This window comes from Anomalospiza imberbis, chromosome 16, assembly GCF_031753505.1.
Source record: "Anomalospiza imberbis isolate Cuckoo-Finch-1a 21T00152 chromosome 16, ASM3175350v1, whole genome shotgun sequence".
NCBI lineage: Eukaryota > Metazoa > Chordata > Aves > Passeriformes > Viduidae > Anomalospiza > Anomalospiza imberbis.
Window position 1 is genome coordinate 7,540,300 of NC_089696.1, and position 20,680 is coordinate 7,560,979.

The 20,680-nt window shown below is 38.6% G+C and overlaps 1 protein-coding gene and 2 long non-coding RNA genes across 5 annotated transcripts in view; 1 reads left to right on the plus strand and 2 right to left on the minus strand.

Annotated features, from left to right (window-relative positions):
- CPPED1 (calcineurin like phosphoesterase domain containing 1) overlaps positions 1 to 16,446 on the plus strand; it is a 39,807-nt gene extending 23,361 nt beyond the window's left edge. For 2 of the 3 annotated variants that reach the window (XM_068206802.1, XM_068206801.1), the window contains exons 3-4: positions 1,611 to 2,033; positions 15,167 to 16,446. In XM_068206802.1, the coding sequence (XP_068062903.1) occupies positions 1,611 to 2,033; positions 15,167 to 15,399 (656 nt within the window). In that variant the 3' untranslated portion in view covers positions 15,400 to 16,446. Of the gene's footprint in view, positions 1 to 1,610; positions 2,034 to 7,025; positions 7,461 to 15,166 lie in introns of those variants that run through there. The other variant, XM_068206804.1, reaches the window with a different exon arrangement.
- On the minus strand, positions 2,478 to 7,287 carry LOC137483591 (uncharacterized). Its single transcript, XR_011004549.1, has 2 exons — positions 7,146 to 7,287; positions 2,478 to 2,795 (listed from the first exon to the last, which is right to left on the minus strand). It is a non-coding gene; the product is annotated as an uncharacterized lncRNA (long non-coding RNA).
- Positions 14,762 to 19,663, minus strand: LOC137483592 (uncharacterized). Its single transcript, XR_011004550.1, has 3 exons — positions 19,552 to 19,663; positions 18,010 to 18,585; positions 14,762 to 14,959 (listed from the first exon to the last, which is right to left on the minus strand). It is a non-coding gene; the product is annotated as an uncharacterized lncRNA (long non-coding RNA).
- Between the last annotated feature and the right edge of the window lie 1,017 nt (positions 19,664 to 20,680).

Below are 20,680 nucleotides of genomic sequence, written 5' to 3' on the forward strand. Positions count from 1 at the left end.
AATCAGTGCTTTCAGCCAGGTTCCTTACCCTGTGGACAGCAGTGTGCCAGGTTTATTTGAATTTTTTATTTTATTTTTTAAATTTCAGCGTCTTCAAGTCATATAGATGTTATCTGCTTCTGTTGTTTTTTGTTTTTTTTTTCTGGGATTAACGACAGCCTAAACTGATCATACCCCAAAAAAAGCCATCTGCTCTCTACTACTTTCTAGACTTCCCTGGGTATCATATGCCCAATATTTGTCAAGTTACTCAAAGATTTTCCTACAATAACTTTCTACCAGTTAAACCAAAGGGAGTTGTGGATTTTGACTTAATGCATCAATGTCCTTACATTTAGCCACAATTTAGATCTAATATGGCTTTTTTTCTCAGTATTTTTATAAAGCTGTAGAATTCTGGTAACAGCAATAAGGTGGTACTAAAGCCTGTAACTGCAGGGTATGTAAAACAAAATATTTGTTAATAAGGGTTAGTGTTTGTCAATATAGTCATCATGAGTATTTTGAAGAAATGGTAAAAACCCATTTTATCTCATAGTTGCAATACAGGAACCCATTTATGCATTTCTGTGTATAAGGTATGTGTGTAGTTAGGAAAGTAAAACACAATTTAAAAGTACAATGATTGATTAGCACAGACCTGTGTGCAAGTGTGTGTTAGAAACCTGAATTCAGAGTTCTTACAAAAATCCTTTTACAGCTTTTGGTTAAAAATTTGAGTGATTATTTGTGAAACGGGCCCATGCTAGATGTGTGTTATGTATTGCAGGACAAAACCAATTTATACATGCTCATTTAATTAATTAATAATAATCATATCAATGGCCTCTAGTGAAAGATTAGTCTTTAGAAAACATAGGAAAACCTCTGTAATCATTAGAAGAAAATAACTATCCTTTTAAAACTTCCTTTCTAATTTTTTTCAGTGATTGTAAATCAATCTGTCAATACAATAAATCTTCACAGGCTGGGACAAATTCCTGACATCCAGAAGAGTACTTGTATGGATAGGCATGTTAATATAAATAAATTGCAGGGAAAACTAGCAAAGTACACAACTAATTTTCTTTTATTTCACAGCATTCTTATTATTAAAAGAGACTCATCATATAAATAAGTCATCACAAGACACTGATTAAATTTTTGCTGTTAAAATAGGTCTTCTAATGAAAAAGAAAGAAAAACAACCAACAACACTTAATTTTTTTGCACAGCCATAAAATAAAAGCCAGAAGTTGGCCTGGTTTTTACCCTTGTGCTGTTACACCATCCAAGGCTGCTGCATTTTTTCACCACATCATGAGTCTGTAGATGAAAAGAATCAGCTGAAGCTCCTGGGGCAAAGCAGTGACCGTGGCATCACTTGCTGCTCTCTGCTGGGTCCTGTCCAGAGCCTGTCTTCAGGCCAGCTGCAGAAAATGGCTGAGGCCTTGGCAGGGAGGGACTGGGCTGGCTGGATGTACAGGGATAAAGTGGAGATGTTTTCAATGATCACATCTAATACCCAATATTTTCTTACTGTGCACAGTTCCATAAACAAAAACTAACAATGAAGGTGAGAAAAAAAACCACAAACGCTGAAATGTTTTGTTGTTTTTTTTTACCTTTAGGAACCCGATGGAAAAAAAGCCAAGAGCAAGATTTAAAGAATGTTCTGAAAAACACTGACCAGGACATACCACTGGTATTTGTCAGTGGGAATCATGATATTGGCAATACTCCATCTAGAGAAACCATAGATGATTATTGCCAGAACTGGGGAGATGACTACTTCAGCTTTTGGGTTGGAGGTGTTTTCTTTCTTGTGTTGAATTCTCAGCTATACTTTGATTCTTCCAAGTGCCCTGAGTTAAGGCAAGCCCAGGATGCCTGGCTCGATGAGCAGCTGGCTGTTGCTGCAAACCAGAAATGCAAGCATATAATTGTATTTCAGCACATCCCTCTGTTTCTGAGCAAACCTGATGAAGACGACGATTACTTCAACTTGGAGAAATCAGTTCGTCAGGAGATAATGGAAAAGTTTCATAAAGCAGGTATTTTCTCAATCTTTCCTACTCTTGAATTTTTGTTTCAAATTGTTAATGGCTCCGCTGCCAGACAAAATATATTTAACTTAAATGGTACTGTTTTCAAGGAATTTTTGAATACAGCTTATAAGCCTCATTGTTTCCCATAGATCAAAATTATCAACTGAATCTACTCACCTGTAAAAAGTACCAAACAAAATTTAAAACTTTGAGTGAAAAGTAAAAAGCTAAACAGGAAAAGTTCCTTAACATAAATAGCAAGGTTTCCACTTTTCAAGTACTGACAGATACAAGACAACCTGAGTTTTTCCTGCCTACAAAGGGGAAGAGCAAGTATTGCCATAGGAGAAAAATACAGAATTTATGTTTTACATAAAACATGGAAACAGAATTCAGAATTACCTTGGAGGTTGCTTTCTCCCACACTGAGCCAATTTTAAACCAAGAGTGTAATGCACCCCAGATTTATTCAGTGTTAAAACAAGTCTTGCTCTGCTAAAATCAATCCTTTGCACATCCATTTCTAATAGGGGCCATGTCTGGGATGAAGGGCAGGTGGAACATGTGCTAAATGAGTAATTGTACCAAATCCTTCAGCTTTGTGTGATGCCACTTGAGTGCCATGGAGACAGACACAGTACACAGCTAGTCCTCCATGCTGTTCCCATTGTTTTCTGGTAATTGCCTTCATGTTCCTGGAGTGTGCCAGTCCCTCAAAATTTCCTGCCATCCTGCCATCACTGCATCAGAACGTCATTTTCTCTGTATCTATAAGAGAGCCCATTATTTGGATTACTGAACAATGCAAATTTTTTATGATCTTGTTCCTAATTTACCATCTAATTGTTAAGCCTGGCCTCATCCAACTCAGCCTAATTTCCAAGCTCTCAATCTCCTGCTGTTTCCAATCAGTGGGGCCACAATTCACAGCTATCTGAGGGCTCTCCAGGGCACTGATACATTTGCAGATTCAAGATTTACAGGTGGGGTTTTTCCCCATAAGGAGACATGCTGAGAACACCTCATACTTTTTTTCATTTTTGTGTCAGTGTTAATATAATGGGAAGTGTTGCTCTTGGAGAGTTGGGCAGCTGTGACTGCCTGTGTACCATGGACTGCAGCACATCCTAGTTCAATGGTGTATCCCAGGAAATTTGCATTAATGCGGGAACTGAAACAGTTCTGTTCCAGGATTTTCTGTCATCCAGTTGGTTTTCTAACATTTGACAACACTCAGTACTGGGAACATAATTCATCAAGAGGTAAAATAAGCTTTGTCATTGTAACATTGTTGTTACATTGTGGTGTTTCTTAGAAGAATGTCCAGAGGCTTAACCAGAAATTGGGAAGGCTTCAAATAGTTGAGGAAAGGAATGGAATGGAATGGGAAGTGAGCAATACAACTCTAGGGAAGAAATTCCCAAACTCCTTTCTGTGCCACCTTTCTGTTCCCTCCATCATTTCTCCCTGTGTCCCTCATTCCCACCTCTAGTAAGTTGTTTGGTTCCTTAATGAGTGTGATTAAACACTGATCTTTGGCATGCTCATTACTATTACACTGAGTCAATAGGTAACATTTGCAAGCCAATAATCAAACATTTTGCTAATGAAATGAATACAGAGAACAGGCAGCTCAGTAACTCAGACTGCTGAGAAAAATGAGCTGAATCAAAAGTTGGCTCAGAGTTACCTTAGTAACCAGTGCATTCTGTTTCCATTTTATTATTCTGTTTAAGAGCAGCTTTTGTGAGACCACAGAGGTCTCAGTGGGTTGCAGAGAGGCTGTTGGTATGATAGTGTAGAGGCACAGAGATGGAAGGACACCACTGGCTTTCTGAATCTCTGCTTTGCCAAAGAATAATCAAGTTTAGCATATCATTAGACAAGAAACTGGTTTTCCCCCAGTTAATTTAATACATTCTTGGAGGATTAAAACACAGTATATTACCAATGAAATCCCAACATACTTTGCTTTTTTAAATTTAGAAATTAGATATAACTATTTATTCTGGGGAAAAAAAAAGTCAGTGTGCCTTTTTAGGAGACCACCAGGCTGCCACTATTCTTCTCCCCAACCTGTCACCAGTCCTTCCTTCCTCCCTTCCTTCTGCCTCTTGCTGTTTCAGTGCTCATAACCATGTTTATTGTGTCATTATGTCAGTAACGTGCATGGTTTAGGGTGTTTGGCATTATTCGATGGGCATCATATTTCAGTTGTTTGTAACACAGGATCAAACCTGGAATTACCCCAGTTCTCATGTTTATCCTTTTTTTAGAAGTGTCAAACATGGAGCCATAACTCAGCAGGTTAGAGAAGTACAGGAAAGGAAAGATAATCTAGTCATTCAGGTCTTCATGAGAACAGAGAAATTCATATGGATTGTGTAGGAAATACTAGTCAGATACTTAAAGTATGGTTATATTGGTCATATGGTCACAGGTGCTTTAAACTGAGGTATGCAACTTCAGAAAATTCTTATTTTAATTTCAAAGCCCAGATCTTCTGTCGTTATTATCTTCTAATCACTCCCATGTTACATAATGGTTTTGGTGTAAGTATCTGCTCATTACAAGCAGAGATAAAAGACTAGCTGTAGAGGCTACATCTGGTATGAAATACTGAATTACATTTCTCACATTAGAAGTGTCCTTAACAGTTGGGCTAATTAAAGATAAAATCATGTCCTTATGATAAATATTTATAATTGAAAATCTGGCACTTGTAAATATGTATTACTACTGTGCAAAGTTAAACCATACTTGTAAGCTGCATGTGTAAGAAATCCTGCTAGACCATGGTTTTTTAAATGCATTATAAGAACTGTTGTCCTTGAAAATGTGATTTCGGTCACAGTGGAAACCAACTCAGTTGAGAACAGAGTTTAGCATTTAAGTAGAGATACCTTTCTGAAGGTGTATTGGTATAACTTCTGCAAGTTAAGCCAAAGCTGTCCAAGCTCTGTCTCTTCTACATGCAGACATTAAGTACAGAAAAAACCCATGTGCAAGAACTGAGAAAGAGCTGACCTGACGTTCTCATCTGTAAGATCTGCTGGAGTCACTCGACTCTGCTGCATGAAATGCATATTCAGCTTTTAAGGATTTTACAGTGCTGATATAAATAGGTTTCCTCATAGCATTGTAGGGAAGATAGAGAAGTAGTAATGGTCTAGTCTGCAAGTCATGTGTCTTTGATAAACATAAGCAGCAAATCAAGTTTTCAAATCAGGAAGTTTATGTAATACAAGACCTACTTTTTCTTCCATATCTCATTCCAGTAAAATTTTCTTAGGACATTAAATATTTTTTTTTCTATGACCTGAAAAGTATGAGTATTTTTGGTGAGCTATATATAAGCTTTTAAAGACTTTCTGTCCTTAGAACCGTCACTGAAACAGTGAGCATTACTTATATTAGGTAATAAAATATAGTAATAAATGTTAATGGCACAAATCAACTAAAGCATTTAAGCAAATGTCTAAACATTTTTAGGAGCTCTATTGAATAAAACCTAAATTAATAGATGTTTTTTTACCAAAAGGGTTGAAAGGAGATCTTGTTTCAGAGTTAGATAAAGAATATGTGGTCTATGTAGCTGAGAGATGATGCATCTTAGAGAAAATAACTAGACCATCGACAGAAATATACAGAAGGAAATTCCCTACAGTCTTCAGCTTCTTTTAATTAAAAAGTTTTAAATTCATCCAAGTGTCTTCAAAGCGATTTTTCAGATGTGGTTAAAAGTACTTAATATGCACATAGGGGCAAAAATAACAACCTACCTTCATTAAATGGTGTATTTTTTCATTATATTTGTGACTGGAGGTGCTGTAACTTCTAACACCTTTACTCATTAAAAGAGTGTGATATATCTACATTCTCCTCTTAGTAATGTTGTGACAGGAGAGCAGTGTTAAAAGAAGAAGAAGCTCTCAGAACATCCATAGCTGAGATATATTTGAGCACAGAATTAAAGCATGGAGTGTTGAAAGCTGTTGTTTCTAAAATTTACCAGACAACATATGCTATGTTTCATTATTTTCTTTGTTGTGTAATCAGAGTTGACAGGGGAGTAATATTTTCATCTTCCTGCCATTGAGACCTCGATTTTGGCAAAGCCCATACATTGAGTGAGTAATCTCAGTGCTTATGTGTCAGTATTTAAGATAATTTAAATACTCTCAACTTCGGTGATTTAGATCAACTTCTTTCAAGATGGCAATATGCACTTATGGCCCAGGTAGAGTGACCACATGTGATATATTCTATGTAAGAACAGTTCCCCAGGTATGGTAATGTAAATCTTGCATGGACATACACATACATAGATTTTTTTTAAATTGTTTTTTCAGAAATTCAGCAGCAAGTAAAAAGTACATATAGTCTGCAAGAATATTAAGTAATATTTGTTCTCAGAAAAAAAAAAATTGAATCAGTTTTATCCACTGGACTAAAGCTTCTTCTTGATCCTTAGAGCAAACAGCAATACAGGACTGTTTGGGGTTTTTGTCAGCTCTGTGAGAAAGCATCACTTTCAAATGGAAAAAAGTAGGCATTCACAAAAATGAACTTGGAGGACAGAGTGACCTTCTAGAGACAGGACCTCTAAAGGCTTATTTAGACCAGTGCTCTAATTAGGTGATCTGGAATCACCCTCTTGCTGTGCCTGTTGTTTCTCCTCTGATTATATAGGAAAAACAAGTGACACTAAAATCCTGTTCTATACAGCTCTATTTGGTATTGTCTTATAGAAAGAAGCTTTCAACATAAATATACTTTTCAAAATAATATTTTGTCTCCTACTTACACAGACCAACTGACCACCAGCCATACCAAACTCCTGATTCTTTAGGGTACAAAGTAAATTTAAGGCAGAGGTTTCCTGCACATTTGCAGGATAATGTTTGCAAACAAGAGTGCATGAGATATTTTTATTGAGATGCTTATAGAGCTGTGCAATGTAAATTCTAATTACTCAGTTCTCTTTTATTCATACAGCTCTTCTGAGGAGGAAGGACAACAGAGAGCTTCAAAAGGGCTTTACAAAATAATTCTGTATGCCACTGAGGGCTGACCAAAGAGCTTATGAAAGAGAGGATGTTGATCCCCAATACTTACCTGTGGGACTGTTTCCTTCTACTGGTGCTCTGTTGGGAAATTATTGGGTTGTGTTTTTTTAATAACAGAGTCTGAGAGCTGCCTGAGCACTGAGCAGTTAACAGTGCTGTGACTGATGCTTTCACATTTTTGTTTGCTGCTGTAACACCTGCTTGGCAGATGAGGCAGTGGCAGCACTCTGAAATTGCAATGAGATAAAATCAATTCTATTTCACTGAAGAGATTTTGTTTTCAAAGACTGCTAAATATTATTATTCCTTGTGTAGCACTGGAGTCTTGAAAAGATGAGATACACCACGTGCCCGGGGGAGAAAAGAGGTGCTGCAAAAAATTCCCATGGTTAATATGGCTCTTGTAGGGAAGCTGAAAGAGCATCATTTTGGAGTGCAAAATTGTTGAGAGAATAGGTATTACTCTTGAACCGACCACATTGTTCAGCACTTCAGACAGCAGCTGTAGTCTGCAAGTGAAAGGAAGAAAGAAAATCCAGTTTGTGCCTGATACTCTGGGGAAAATGTTCAAGATCAATTTATCCTTATGACTTAAATGGTTGTATTTGCCAGAAACACTGCCTTTTACAAAATACCTATGTACTCTTACCTGTGTGGGGGTACGTCTCAGAGTAGCATCTCCCTGTGCCTGGATACTTACTTTGTTCTCCTCTCTTTGAAAACTGTGACAGGGTGCAAGAGTGTTGATAGCATTCAGATCCTCCAATACAATTTAATGTCTTTACAGAACTGCTTCTCCACCTTTTTGCTCCCACGAGCTCTACTCATGCTTCTCCATAGCTCCTGCACTTTTGGGGACAAATGTATCCAGGATCAGGTTTTTCTAGTCTGTCCTCTTTCTTCAGTCCTTGACTGAGAAACAGATTTGTGTGGTGACCCAGGGATTTTTGGATAAACATAACTCTATTTAAAATCTAATTTTATCATTAAACTTGAAGAGCTAACTGAAAAGCAGAGTAGTGGGACCAGAATAAGGGTCTCAATAGCCCAATCTCCTACTGCTTCTACTCCCCAAACTCTTGTGAAGGACACAGGATAGGAAAGTGCATAATGGTGTTTTTTTCCAGGCCTCTTGCCACCTCCAAGATTTTTTCTTTCAAGGACTTACTGTGTCATATTAATGTTACCAACATAATGCTATGTAGTAATTCCTCTCAAGATTTGTTCAGTTGATTTGTGAAAACTGCCAGCTTTTACAGTGGTCTGCAGGAGGGAATTTCATGTTTCACAGCTCTCTGAAGAAATGCCTCCTTTTGTTTGCTTTGAACTTCACCTGTGGTCTGGGTGCAGAGCCGTCAAACTGTACATGAAATGCAGTGAACATTGATTCATGTCTGCAGTTACTGTAAAAAATAGTTCATTAATCAGCACTTAAAAGTTGACAGTCTGAGCCATGTGATAAATTTCATAGTTCAGTCAGAACCACTTTTTCTTCCCCAAATTCTCTACAGAGAGCATGGGAAGAGAGGCAAGGTCTGTACTGTACCCATTACATATTTATTATGTCATTCATATTGCACTAATTTAGCCTTCTCCTTCTTTTACAGTCTCATTTGCTTTTGCTGAGAAAAGCATTTATTTAATTGAAGGCTCAGTCTAAATAAAGCATGCTACTGATTGCCTATGCTGATTATTCCAGGCATTCTCCTCCTAATTTGGAAAATATGCTTGCTTTTCTTTAGTTTATTTTTATGTTGGTAATTTTTTTCCTATATTTTTACTCTGTCCATAGTGCTGGGTTGAGCAGTTTGATTTCCAGCTGAGGTGAGGTCAGTCACATTTTGGACACAGCAAACCTGCCTCAAAAATGGGGTTTGTACATTTGGAACTAGAGTTGGAAAACAGCTGCTTCTGAATTCAGGGGGTTTTGGAATCAAGCCATAGAAGTGAGTGTAATTACAGAAATTGGAGTCAGACACCCCTGGAATTTAAACTAGTTAAAGTCTGAATTACAACCCAAGATTATCTGATTATGTGAGAAAAACTGTCTCCCAGGTACATGTTTCTTTGGGGTTTTCAAGGTAAACCTGGGTGCATTGTTTCCATCCTTTGTCACTGCAACTCAGTTTCCCTAGAGACTGAGGCTCAGTCTGGATTTCTTGAATTAAACTAGAAAACAGTAAATTTTACTGTTGCATGGTTACAGAATACACCTATTTGTTTAATAAAGCAAAGAGATTATTTGGCTAGATTATTTCTTGTTTAAAATGGAGATACTCACATGATTTAATTATTCCTGAAATAGACTGGCCAAAACACTGAATAGAAAATATATGGCTGTTTGTTGGGCCACACGGAGAAGGAAGGCCAGAGTCCCTTTTCTTTCCTGCCCAGATGGAGTTGAAAACATGCCCAGTCTTCCATGTCCTTATGTTTTTCTAAGCTACAGAAGACAGCAGTAGAGTCCCAAGTTAAGGGAACTTGGGAGTCTGGGTATTACAGGACTGCAGCTGCACAATATGCTACCACAGGGATGTTATCGCTCAGGGGAATTGTCCATGAGGCACAGCTAAATGCCTTTGTTCTCTTACAGTGAAATTGCATCAAAATCATGCTGACCCTTTTCCCTGTGCCACAGAAGGGTTTTTCTGAGTGATAAATGATAATTTGTAGAAGGAGTACACTGCACTTTCAAAATTCTGTAAAATAATCTCAGCTTCTCCTGCTAACAGACAAACTGCCTCCTGCACAATACTCAATTGTAGTTTCTTTTTGTGAAATGAGGTATTTTCTCATCTGGTCTTATCAGGAATAAAATCAACAATGTGCAAGCAACACTGGGATAGCTAAAGTTTTCGTCTCGTTTTCTTCAGTATCTCCAGGGTTGAAAAGGGTGGTGACTATTTCAGGTAGGACTTGGTTTCTTTCAGAACATTCCTCTGCTTTGGGTTGCTTGGGAGCTCAAAGTGCTGTAAGATGGCCACAGTTACAGAGAATAATATCTATAAAATCAGAGCTGCTGCAGCCTGTGAGGATGTGATGGTTGTACACAGACAGCTGCTTCTGAGCCTGCTTGAATCCCTTGGAGCCTCCTGATCCTTTTCTGTGCAGAGCAGACCTCAGACACTTGTGTAGACACCTTTCCCTGTTGGGCCAGTGAGGCAGTGGAACAGTACCTGTTACACCCTCTCTGTAAGAAAAGCACCTTTTAATACATTGTGCTGGTGTGGGTCACAAGGCCTCAAGAGAGAACCAACAGAAAAGGGGAAGATGGGAAATGCAGGTAAAAATTGCCCAACTTCCCAAAGCTGATGAAGTGAGGAAGATGCAAATCAACAAGAGCTTGGTGAAGCTCTACTACTTATTTGGAGAGCTGGCTTTAGAAAGCAGACACAGAAAATGAGAGAGAGGGGAGGAACGTCTTCAGAGGTGCTTTTGAATTTCCTTTTGAAAAATGTCTGCAATAGAAACCATTAATCAGGTGTTCATAATGTGGTTTTGAATTGGAAAAAGGTATCCAAATTAAAATATGAACTTAGTTTGAAATTTTATTAAGATAGAGTTGTGCTGTAAAGATTCTGCCTATGAAACAGTATCAAAGGCAGCATGCTAAACTGCATGACTGGTAATTCCCCTCCCCAGCACTCCCCTCTTGCCTTGCCACAGCCACTGTGTGGCCCTACAGCCCCAAGGGCCATAGTGCAGTCTGTGAATTAGCATAAAACCAAAGTGTTTAGATGCTTCTTTCATGGTTGAGCTGATGAAAAGTCTAAGGATTATCAACATATTTAAGTATTACATCTCATCACATGACTCTTTAACAGTCCTTGTTTGAGTTTGTTGTTACGTCATGAATTAGCTTGGCTAAGTAGGCTGCTCTGGGCTCAAAGAACTTGTACCAACATAGGTGTTTCATTCTTTCCTAGGGATGCATTATTCTGAAGGGAAAAAGAGTTATCATTGGATTTTTGGAAAAGGAAAATCTTTTTGTCTTTCAGACTTAGTTTTTTAGATCAGAACTAAAAAGGACATTTTGTGCTTGATCAGAAAGTGGTGGTAAATTGTGTGGCAGGAGAACAGCTTTGGTTTACTAAAATCAGAAGCAATTCTTGTATCTAAACATTTTTTACTAAGACACTGACTTTTTTTACATCTTGACTGATTCATAAATGTCATATCTGGTAGCAGGCATGAAGCTCAATGTGTTTAGGTGTTTTCTTGACCCAAGTAAAGTTCAGACAGAACAAGACCTGGTACCGAGCACTTCCAATCCTATCCTATCCGATAGGCTTCCAATCCTATCCTGATCAAAAATTGATTTGGCAGTTCAGACCTTTTTTCTTTAGCAGATACTCTGTAATGTGTGTCATGTTGTTAGGCAGTCTGACATCAGATGATGATGCTGATCACAGAGACAGGATGTGTGGATTGTTTTGCTTTTTTTTAGTGTAACTGTCTCCACAGTTTTTTACTTTATTCTGATTTTTATCCATTTTTTCGTTAATGAATAATCCATTAGGTATGAATAGTGTCTTGCAGTAATGGATCCAGCTTTTTATTAGTAAATGGATACTGTGAAACCTCCAGTCACATTTAAATTCAAACAACTGTGTATTTCATAAAAAATGAAATCATGAATGCTTGTGAAGGTGCTGTTCTTTGGACATTTATTTACACAGGAATTTTTTTAGCATTTCCTACAGATTTTATATCAATGCTTCTTCCAGCTGCTGTTTAAGAACCCAGGGATAAAAAACAAATCACTGCTCTACCTTTTTTTCTTCTGTTGTAGTGGGAAAGGACTGTATGTTTTAGTGTATAGCTGGATGCATTTAACTGACTGGGGGATACATCAAAGTGAGCTAGAAAAGCAAGGTCTGCCAGGACACTGTTCTTTCCTCACAGAGTTGGGAGAGAGCTGGGGGGAAGGGGTGGGGTGTTGCTAGCAACTTGACATTATTGCTTCAGAAAAACATCTGAAATTAATAAATTACATTTGAGTGCAAACATCTCTAAGATTCGTTTTATGTTAAAGATCAAAAGCAAGAGCAAAGTAAATTGCCTGCTTGTCATCTTGGTATTATTGCAGGGACTGGTTCAGCTTTCCTCCTTGTGCTAGCTCACAGGGTGGGTGCAGTACAGCTGAGTGAACAGAAAATGCTCCTGCAGAAAAACCCCATCCGTGAACCTCCATCAATACCCAGCAGTGACCTGTTTGTGTCCTTGTTCAAGGTGTAACATCCTGCAACCTAGCAATAACAAGAGTTAATACTAGCACTAAAGGGTATCTGAAAACTGAAGTCTGGGCAAAATTTTTTACTGATGTATGTCTCTCTCTAGGATGGGCTTCTCAAAATCTTTAATTATGAGACAAGTGGAACCTTTTTTTCTTTAGCATAACTACAGTTCCTTTATAACTTTGGTATCCTCTGTCCTTCTAATTACACTTAGTCATGGTTTGGTTTACATATATGATGACACAAAGTTTTGGCTTCTTTTCCTCTTTTAAATCGAAATGTCAAATTCTCTGGATGGTGGGAAGATGCTACTTTAGGACACAGATTCTTCCAGTAAAAAGAGGGAACTTAATTCCCTTCCAAATACCTATTTCTTTTACTAAAAGTGTGTCACATGGGTTTGTACCTCTCTATGGGTTTATTATTCTTACTTGTTCTTAATTTTTTCAAAGACTAAAGTAGTTCTGCTTACCCACAGAAAAAGGGGAAAATACTGAAAAAGGCCTTGTTACCTTGTTACAGTAGCAGCATCACTGACTTCTGCATTCCACCGCTGCCTTTTGAGGGACTCTAACTGGGTTTCTGCCAAGATGTAAAAACACTTCACTAGTTTTACTGGGTTTCTGCAGCTGACTCAAAGCAAGCTCCCAAAGTTGTCCTGCAGTCTTACTCACAAGTGTACCTGGTGCAGCAGCCAGAGTGGTTCCACTGCGGGATAATCAGCTGTGATGCACTGAAACAGGGGAGCAGACAAGTTGGAGCTGACAAGGCTCTTGTACCATTGCTCAGTGACAAGGTGGCTTCATTCTCTGTTTTCCATCTTGACTCATTTGCTCTTTGAGAAGGGCTTGGATTTGAAATATGAAAGCCCATGTAGCTCTTACCAGACACACAGCAGAATAATTTATATTTTGCTTTCCAAGCTGCTTAATTTTTAACTATACTTTGAGCCAAGTTTATATATTTTATATCAGTCTTCAGATCACTCACTCCTACAAAAGCAAAGGATTGATGTTAGCCAGCTGTCTTAAGATGGGTTCACCTACTTCCCTTTTCATTTTATCTCTGTGAAAGAGGTCTAAATCTACTGCAGGAGAAAATGTGGAAGGTTTTTTTCTGGCTAGAGAAATATGGAATTCCATGTGAAGTTGTAGCATATTCCTCATTACAGCTCTCTGGCTTTAAATTGCCTCTGCTATTTTCCAGGATTTCTGCTGTCTGAAGGCATAATCAGTTGTTGCTAGCTTTTTATGTTTTAAATGTCATTTAAGGTTGTAATGTCTCACAAATTCCCCTTTCTGGCCTGCCAGCAAAATTTCCAGTACTTTTAGTCATCTGATCGAGTAATTTTTCTGTTTCACAACAGTATAAAGTAGCATTAGATGCAGCTTCAGGAAGCTGTAAGAGTCTGGACCAAGGGTTTAAGGACCATAGATCAAGCATGCCAAAACATAATCCCAAATCCTGTTTGTAAAATTAGCTATTTATACAAACTCCACATTTTCATCAAAATAAAACATACAGTACCTTAAATTAGCAAGAAAACTGATAAATTTTTTTACCACACTCTGAGTGCTGTTCAGTGTGTTGCTCAGCTGTACCTACAGGCAGAGCCTGGAAAGGCTCAGTGGCAAAGGAGTGTGGGCTAAGCTGTGAATGAAAAGTTTTGGCTAGGGCAGAACGTTCTCTCTCGGGAAGGAAGCTGCATTCTCAACTCTCTTGTGAGGGGTTTGCAAACTTTGACAGGAAAGAGAAGTACATAGCAACAAGATGACTTTCTTTTTTACTCAGACTCAAGGAGATCTCATCATTTTGTAGTAATAAAAGCATTTTGTTAAAATTTATGAAATATGGGGAGGGGAAGATAATCTATTTGGCAGCATGAATCTGACTTGTAAAGACAATCAGAAAGGCCATTTAGAGTAACAAGTACAGCTTCTACCCATTTGTTTGTTTATGTTTGCAAGACGGCAGAAACAGAAGGTAGAAATTACTGGTTTGGAGGTTAAGATGACAGAATTCATTTAATTTCAAATTGTTTCAAAATTTCTGTAAAAACTCCATACTTTTTACTCCAATAAAGTCCAAAATATAAGTAATCTGTTTTTTCGCTAAAAGAAAAAGGAAACAGAACCTTAAGTAATTAAAAATAGAGAGGGAATCAGAGTCAACCTGCCTTGTTTGTCCCCATACATGATAAATGTTAATTCATGTCATTCCAGGCCTGACTCTTGCAGGTGTCATCCTTTCCTTTCCTGGCTGCTCCTCTTTCTTCCCCTCTTCTTTGATGTACCTGGCTCTGTCCCATCTGTGATACCCTCAATGTCTTGTGAAATGACTACAACATACCTTCTCATGTATGTTTTTTCTTTGTCTTGCCCCTTTTATTTTTTTCAGGTCACTGGTCTTGGGTATACAGGTTTTTTCTTCATGCTAATTGACAAATACAGCTCTTCTCTCTTCACCTTTCAGCCTGTGTTTCAGTCCCATCATTCTCTAGGCAGGTGTCTCATTTTAATCAGCTGCTTCTGGACTGTCCCTTCTTTCTAGGCAAAGGAGTGGGGAGACAACAAACAAACCTTGCAGTGGGCATAAAGAACTCAGAGTCCAGTAACCCTAAACACAGCTGGTGGAGCACAATAAAGTTTGATTAATTATTTATTACTATTTGAAACATTTACTACTGTTTACTAATTATTTGTTTAAAATGCAAGTTTGGGTAAATGTTTTAGTTTTAACTTTATGCTTAATGAGCCATTAAAGAAGGAAGGTAAATCTGACACCTGTAAGGTGCTAACTAAATACCTACTCTTTTTTTTTTTTTTTTAAACAGGCATTAGAGCTGTATTTTCTGGGCATTACCACAGAAATGCTGGAGGGTCCTACAAAGGCCTGGAGATGGTGGTGTCATCAGCTATAGGATGTCAGCTGGGACAGGATACACATGGGCTTCGAGTGGTGGTTGTGACAGAGGAGAAGGTGGTGCACAGATACTACAGCTTAACTGAACTGGGCAGCCGTGGCATAGAGAAGGAGCTGCTGGATATGCTTGCTAAGCAAAAGTAGGCTGTGTCAAAAGATATTTTTCTATGTTAGATAAATGTAAACAGTTTCCTAAAGTTTCCCCAAGCAGAACTACAGATTTCTGACTGCAGTGTCCCAGCACAGGTCTCAGTTTGTCGTCATCCTAAATAACAAGGAAGCTGTTGACATGTTTTTCTATTTGAAAAGGAGACCTATGAGGAATATGGGAGAAGAGCAGAGCTAAGGCAGTAGTGTGTGATTGAAAAGTACAGTTCTGAGAATTTTCACTTTGCTCCTTGGTAATACTTTCTTATTACCGAGAAACTGGTGTCTGTATAACCCTTTAACTTGAGAGGGTATTTCAAAGTCAATACATTTAGTACTTTCTGTTACCTCCTGGTCAATATGAATGTGGCACATTTTTACAGAAAAAATATCAAAAAAAGTGAAATCAGCAGACTACTGCTGAACTTTAGCAAGTTTTGGATCATATCCTGTTACCTTGGTGTCATATCTTCTCCCATTTCCCACACTTTAATTTCTTAGCTCTTCAGAGCCAGGAGCAATAGGAGAGCAGACACATTCTGGTTTGCAGTCACTGCTTGGGTTTCTGTTATATCTGTTATAAAGTTTTATATAATGTTATATAGTTTTATAGTTTCCATTATATAGTTTTATATAATGAAAAGTCTGTAAATGAGGCTGATATAAATGTCACTGACAGAAACTAAAGGTGAAACAACTATTTCCATTTTGAAATTTCACTACAACTCAACTAGCATATATCCTGCCTCTAGCTATGGAAGTTGGAATAATTGCATGGAGAGAATATTCTGTACAGAATATTGTAATCAGAAGTCACTTTGTTGATTCCTAGACAAATGGAGAACTTTGATTTCCAAAAGCAATGTAAAGTGCCTTACTGTAAGGCAATACAGAATACTGGAAACCCTAAAAAATATGTCTTCTTCACTGTAATAAGTCTTTAAAAACAAATTTTTAAAATAATTTACATGCTGCAATCCACCTCTTTTTTTAGCAAGTGTATCTAATTTGTTGCAAATAAAGTCTTCATGTAATTAACTCATAGCTGTTGGGGTTTTTAAGTATTTAGTTGAACACATCACAATCCATGCCATGGGTTATCTGGAATTGGAGCTGGTGCAGCTTTGGCCCCTGAAGAGGGAGGAACACAGTGAGCATCATTAATGCCTTCTGTCATGTTTTAGGTATGTGCTCACATACAACAATGTTACCTAGAGGGTATTACATGTACTTAAATATGGTGAAAGCTTTGAAAGGCTGGGCTGAAGAGTCAGTTTAATTACATTTTAGTCATGACAGTTTATCAAGGATTCTCATACAAGCCTGATTTATGGAACTGCTGAGACTGTAAAATCACCTCTGTAGCATTGCCTTGCAGCAGGTGGCTGTACCTGCAGCTGGACAGGGCCACCTGGGGACTGCAGCCCCATGGCAGCAGCTTGAGCAGAGGTAATGTTGGATTCAGAGGGAAAGGAAGTGATTTTGCTTTTATTCTCCAGCTGCTTTTGCTGAGCTGAATGTTTTCACCAGTCTCATTTTCAGTAGAATGTGGAAAATGAGAGAACATTTTATAGCCATATAATACAATCATGGGAAGGATATTTAACCATAGTTTGTGGCTGGACATTCCTGTACGTCGTAAAAAGTTACAAAAATAAGCTGGGAATGTGGATTTTTACCAGCATAAAGGACAAGTTGTATTTCCTCACTTTCCTTAGTGTAATTAGATAGTTAAGAATTAATACTGATGCTTGAACTAATTTGAAATGGCAGAGGTCCTTGCTGTCACTGTGCCTCATCTTGTTTATGTCAAGAAAAATAAAATATGGTAAATTATGAAACAATTCACCCATGGAGACCCTCATTATAATTTAAAACAACATCTTTTGACGTTGAGGACATTTTTTGGTACCTCCAGCAGGGTTGGTAATTGTAACTCTGTCAGTGTCAGCATGTGACAGCCTTTAAAGCAAGATGTCACTAACAGTTCAAAGTGCTGATGAAACAAGAGAGCAAGGGATTCCTCCTGTTGCTGTGGACCCAAGAGGCTGGAGAGAGATTAAAAAACATCAAGTGACCACAGTTCATTTTGGTTTCTCTTAGGCTGCTAGAAGGATGAGATAAACTTCAATGACTCTTATTAAATGAGAAAAATTCACATTAGAACAGCAGAGGAACCTGTGAAGGTAACCAAATACTATTATAATTAAGTACAGTCTGAGGGGGACACCTATGAACATGAGGCAAATGACTGAAAACAAAGTTTTTGGGAGAAGTACTGGTCTGCCAGCTTCAGTGTAAGCAACAAATTAAAGAACACACTATTTCTGAACCTTTCCAAAAAGTCATTAAGACATAAGTACACTCTGTTTGCCTACTGCTTGCCTTTAGTGCATTTGGGTCCAGCATCTCATCTTGCAGGTTTTAATAGAGGTAATATTTTTTTGTAGAGCTACAGTATTCAGCTGCTGGAGATTAGAGACAGAAATTAAACACCTCATGTCTCATTAAAAATCACATTTTACACTGGCAGAAGTAAAGTCTCCCCTGCCACCCCATTTGCAGACAGCCTATGCCATGGTCACTGCTTGATGATTCCTTTCTTACCTCAGCCCAGCAACTTGGTTCCTAGTGTCTGGTTTTCCCAGACATTATCCTCAGCTGGTTTTATTCTGCTGTGAGACAAATAATTGAAGACACCTAACGTAAGCAAATGGAACAGCAGCAGTAAAAGCTAAACATTTCACTGCTTCACAGGGCTCAGCTGCCCGTGTGTATCATGGCACAAGTGTGTGTGTCACTGCAGGCTCACACTCATTGTGTCACTGCTTAATGCTGGGAAAAAGCTGCTTCTCTTCATGCCCTCCCCGAGCCTTTCTGTGCAGGCTCCAGCTGAACACAGCAATCTCCTTTAGAGCAAGGGCAACCTTCACACACCCAGCAGTTCCCAGTGTGCCTGCCAAGCAAACCCTGACATTACCTGGCATCTCAGGATTCCCAGTCACCAGGGAGAAAAGCTGATTGGCATCAGAAAATTGTAAAGAGGGAATTTCCACTTCATTAATATTTTGCATTCACCAGGAATGTCTCTGCTGACACATCCCTGGCACACATGGAAGTGCAAAGCCAGGTGGTTTAGGCTGCAGGCACTGTGCTTGTGGACACCTCATTGGAAAATAATCCCTAAATAAAGTGCAAAAATAAAACATTTAACAGAGGAAAAGCATTAGGCCAGCCTATTAAACTAGCTTCCAGCCTAAATTAAATACAACTGTGCAGCAGCAGATACAGAAGGGGCGTCCCCAGAAAACCCCCAACACTCACAGAACTAAGGCAACACAGACAAATCAGAAGCTTTTCAAGCAATACAGAAAACACACCCAGCACTTCTCTTCAGGAAAAAAAAATTAAAAATAAGAAATTCCAAATGCAAAACCACAATCCACAACTTAGGGAGCCATTACTTTTTTTTAATTGACATTTTCATTTGTTTCTCTAGAAGTAATTTTCTCCATTAGTACTTTGTCAAATGCAGATAGTTTAGTGCATTCCTACTAATAAACACCCTTTTTTTTTCCTCTAGGAAACCCATTAAAGTGTCATCCTATTTAAATTTAGAATGTTGTTATGTCACTTTTGGGCAGCCAGAAATTGAAACATCCATCTTCTAAATATATCCTTATCTTTCTGAAACATTGCTTAGAAAGGTCTAGCATTGTTAAAAAACACAATTTGGCCTTTTAAATTAACTGGCAATGGCATTATCTGTATTCAAGTCTTTCTCACCTTCCATATAAAAAAGACACAGCAATACAGAAAGGTAGCTCATACAGCTCTAACAAACCAAGATCTACAGCCCTGCACAGGGCAGCCTGCCTGTCCAGGGATTTCCTGAATCGCGTCACCAGCACTCCAGGTAGGACACCCGTGACTGTGTTTGGATACATGTGAGGCAAAGATGAAATTACTGCAGCAGAATGTGGTTCTTACCCTGCAAGTACTGAGGCTGAGGCTGCTAAATGAACACAGCACAAAGACAATGAAACTTTTGTCACTTTTTTACAAAGCCTGAGCTGAACTAAGTCTCATCCTTTTATTAATTCTAAGTCTTGCTCTGTCTTAGCCAATGAGAAGTTAAGGTCACCTTACCTTGCTTCAGCTGTGTAAAAGCTGCTTTCCCACTCTGGCCAACCAGAGAGTGTAGCTGGAGACAGGTAACTGCAGCAGGGGATTCATCCTGTCCTGCAAATGATGCAGAAGCCAGAGGGGATGAAGGGGCCCCTACTGTGCTGATCTGTGGGATTCACTTGCCAGATTTCCTAAAGCAACTCAGTGCAGTTAGCTTGGGGCAGAAGAGGTCAGGGCCTGAGCTGTCACCCCATGAAATCAGAAGATGAAGACATGGGTGAGAAGGGTAACAGAAGTGGGAAACAGCCCATCAAGAGCTACTGGCTCCCCTCCTTGACTGAAGCTAGCACCATCCTCTCCTGACACTCTCGAGGACTAGGGGACACTCCTGCAGACTGTTTACTCCTCTGCCTGTGCTGGATACACAGCAATTCAACATCAATACATTTTCACTGTTATCAAAAACATAAATACCAACTGTGTGTAATATTGTTAATATACATTTATGTATCCCATAGAGGAAGGTTCCCCAGCTGCCCTGGTGGGCACGGTATTCACACTAGGCAGAGGATCCTTCAGAGATCCCATGGTACCTTTTACAGTGTGCACATATTCCAGTAAAAAGGCCTGCCTGATTCACAGCATTCCTGCTCTGGCCAACAAGGTAACAGCTACAACATTTTACAAAGCTCCTCCCAACCTATTTAATTGTTGGAGCAATTGGAGATACAACTGGAGAGAAGTGATGTAGCACATGAGCCTTATAGAACGGTATTGTCACCTCCACCCCACCCTCAGTCCTTCTTGGGGATATTTAGAAAGTTATTTGGCATGTTTAGAATTATGCTGACTGTAAAATGGCATAATATTAATAATTCAAACGTATTTCATTTCACCACAGTCCCATACAGAAAGTGAAGTGTTTATTACCAAAAATAAACTCCAGCAATAACTGGGATTGCTGTACTCATTCGGTGCATTTCAGCATATTTTGTTGAGACTGCAGATTTCTGCATTGTCCTTTAGGTGTTCTACAATACAACACCATCAAAACCAGGACGAAAGAAGAGGATCTATCATTCATGAAAAACGCTGGTTATCAGTACACCACCTCAGTGCAGTAAGGATTACAGTTTCAATCATTTTTCCA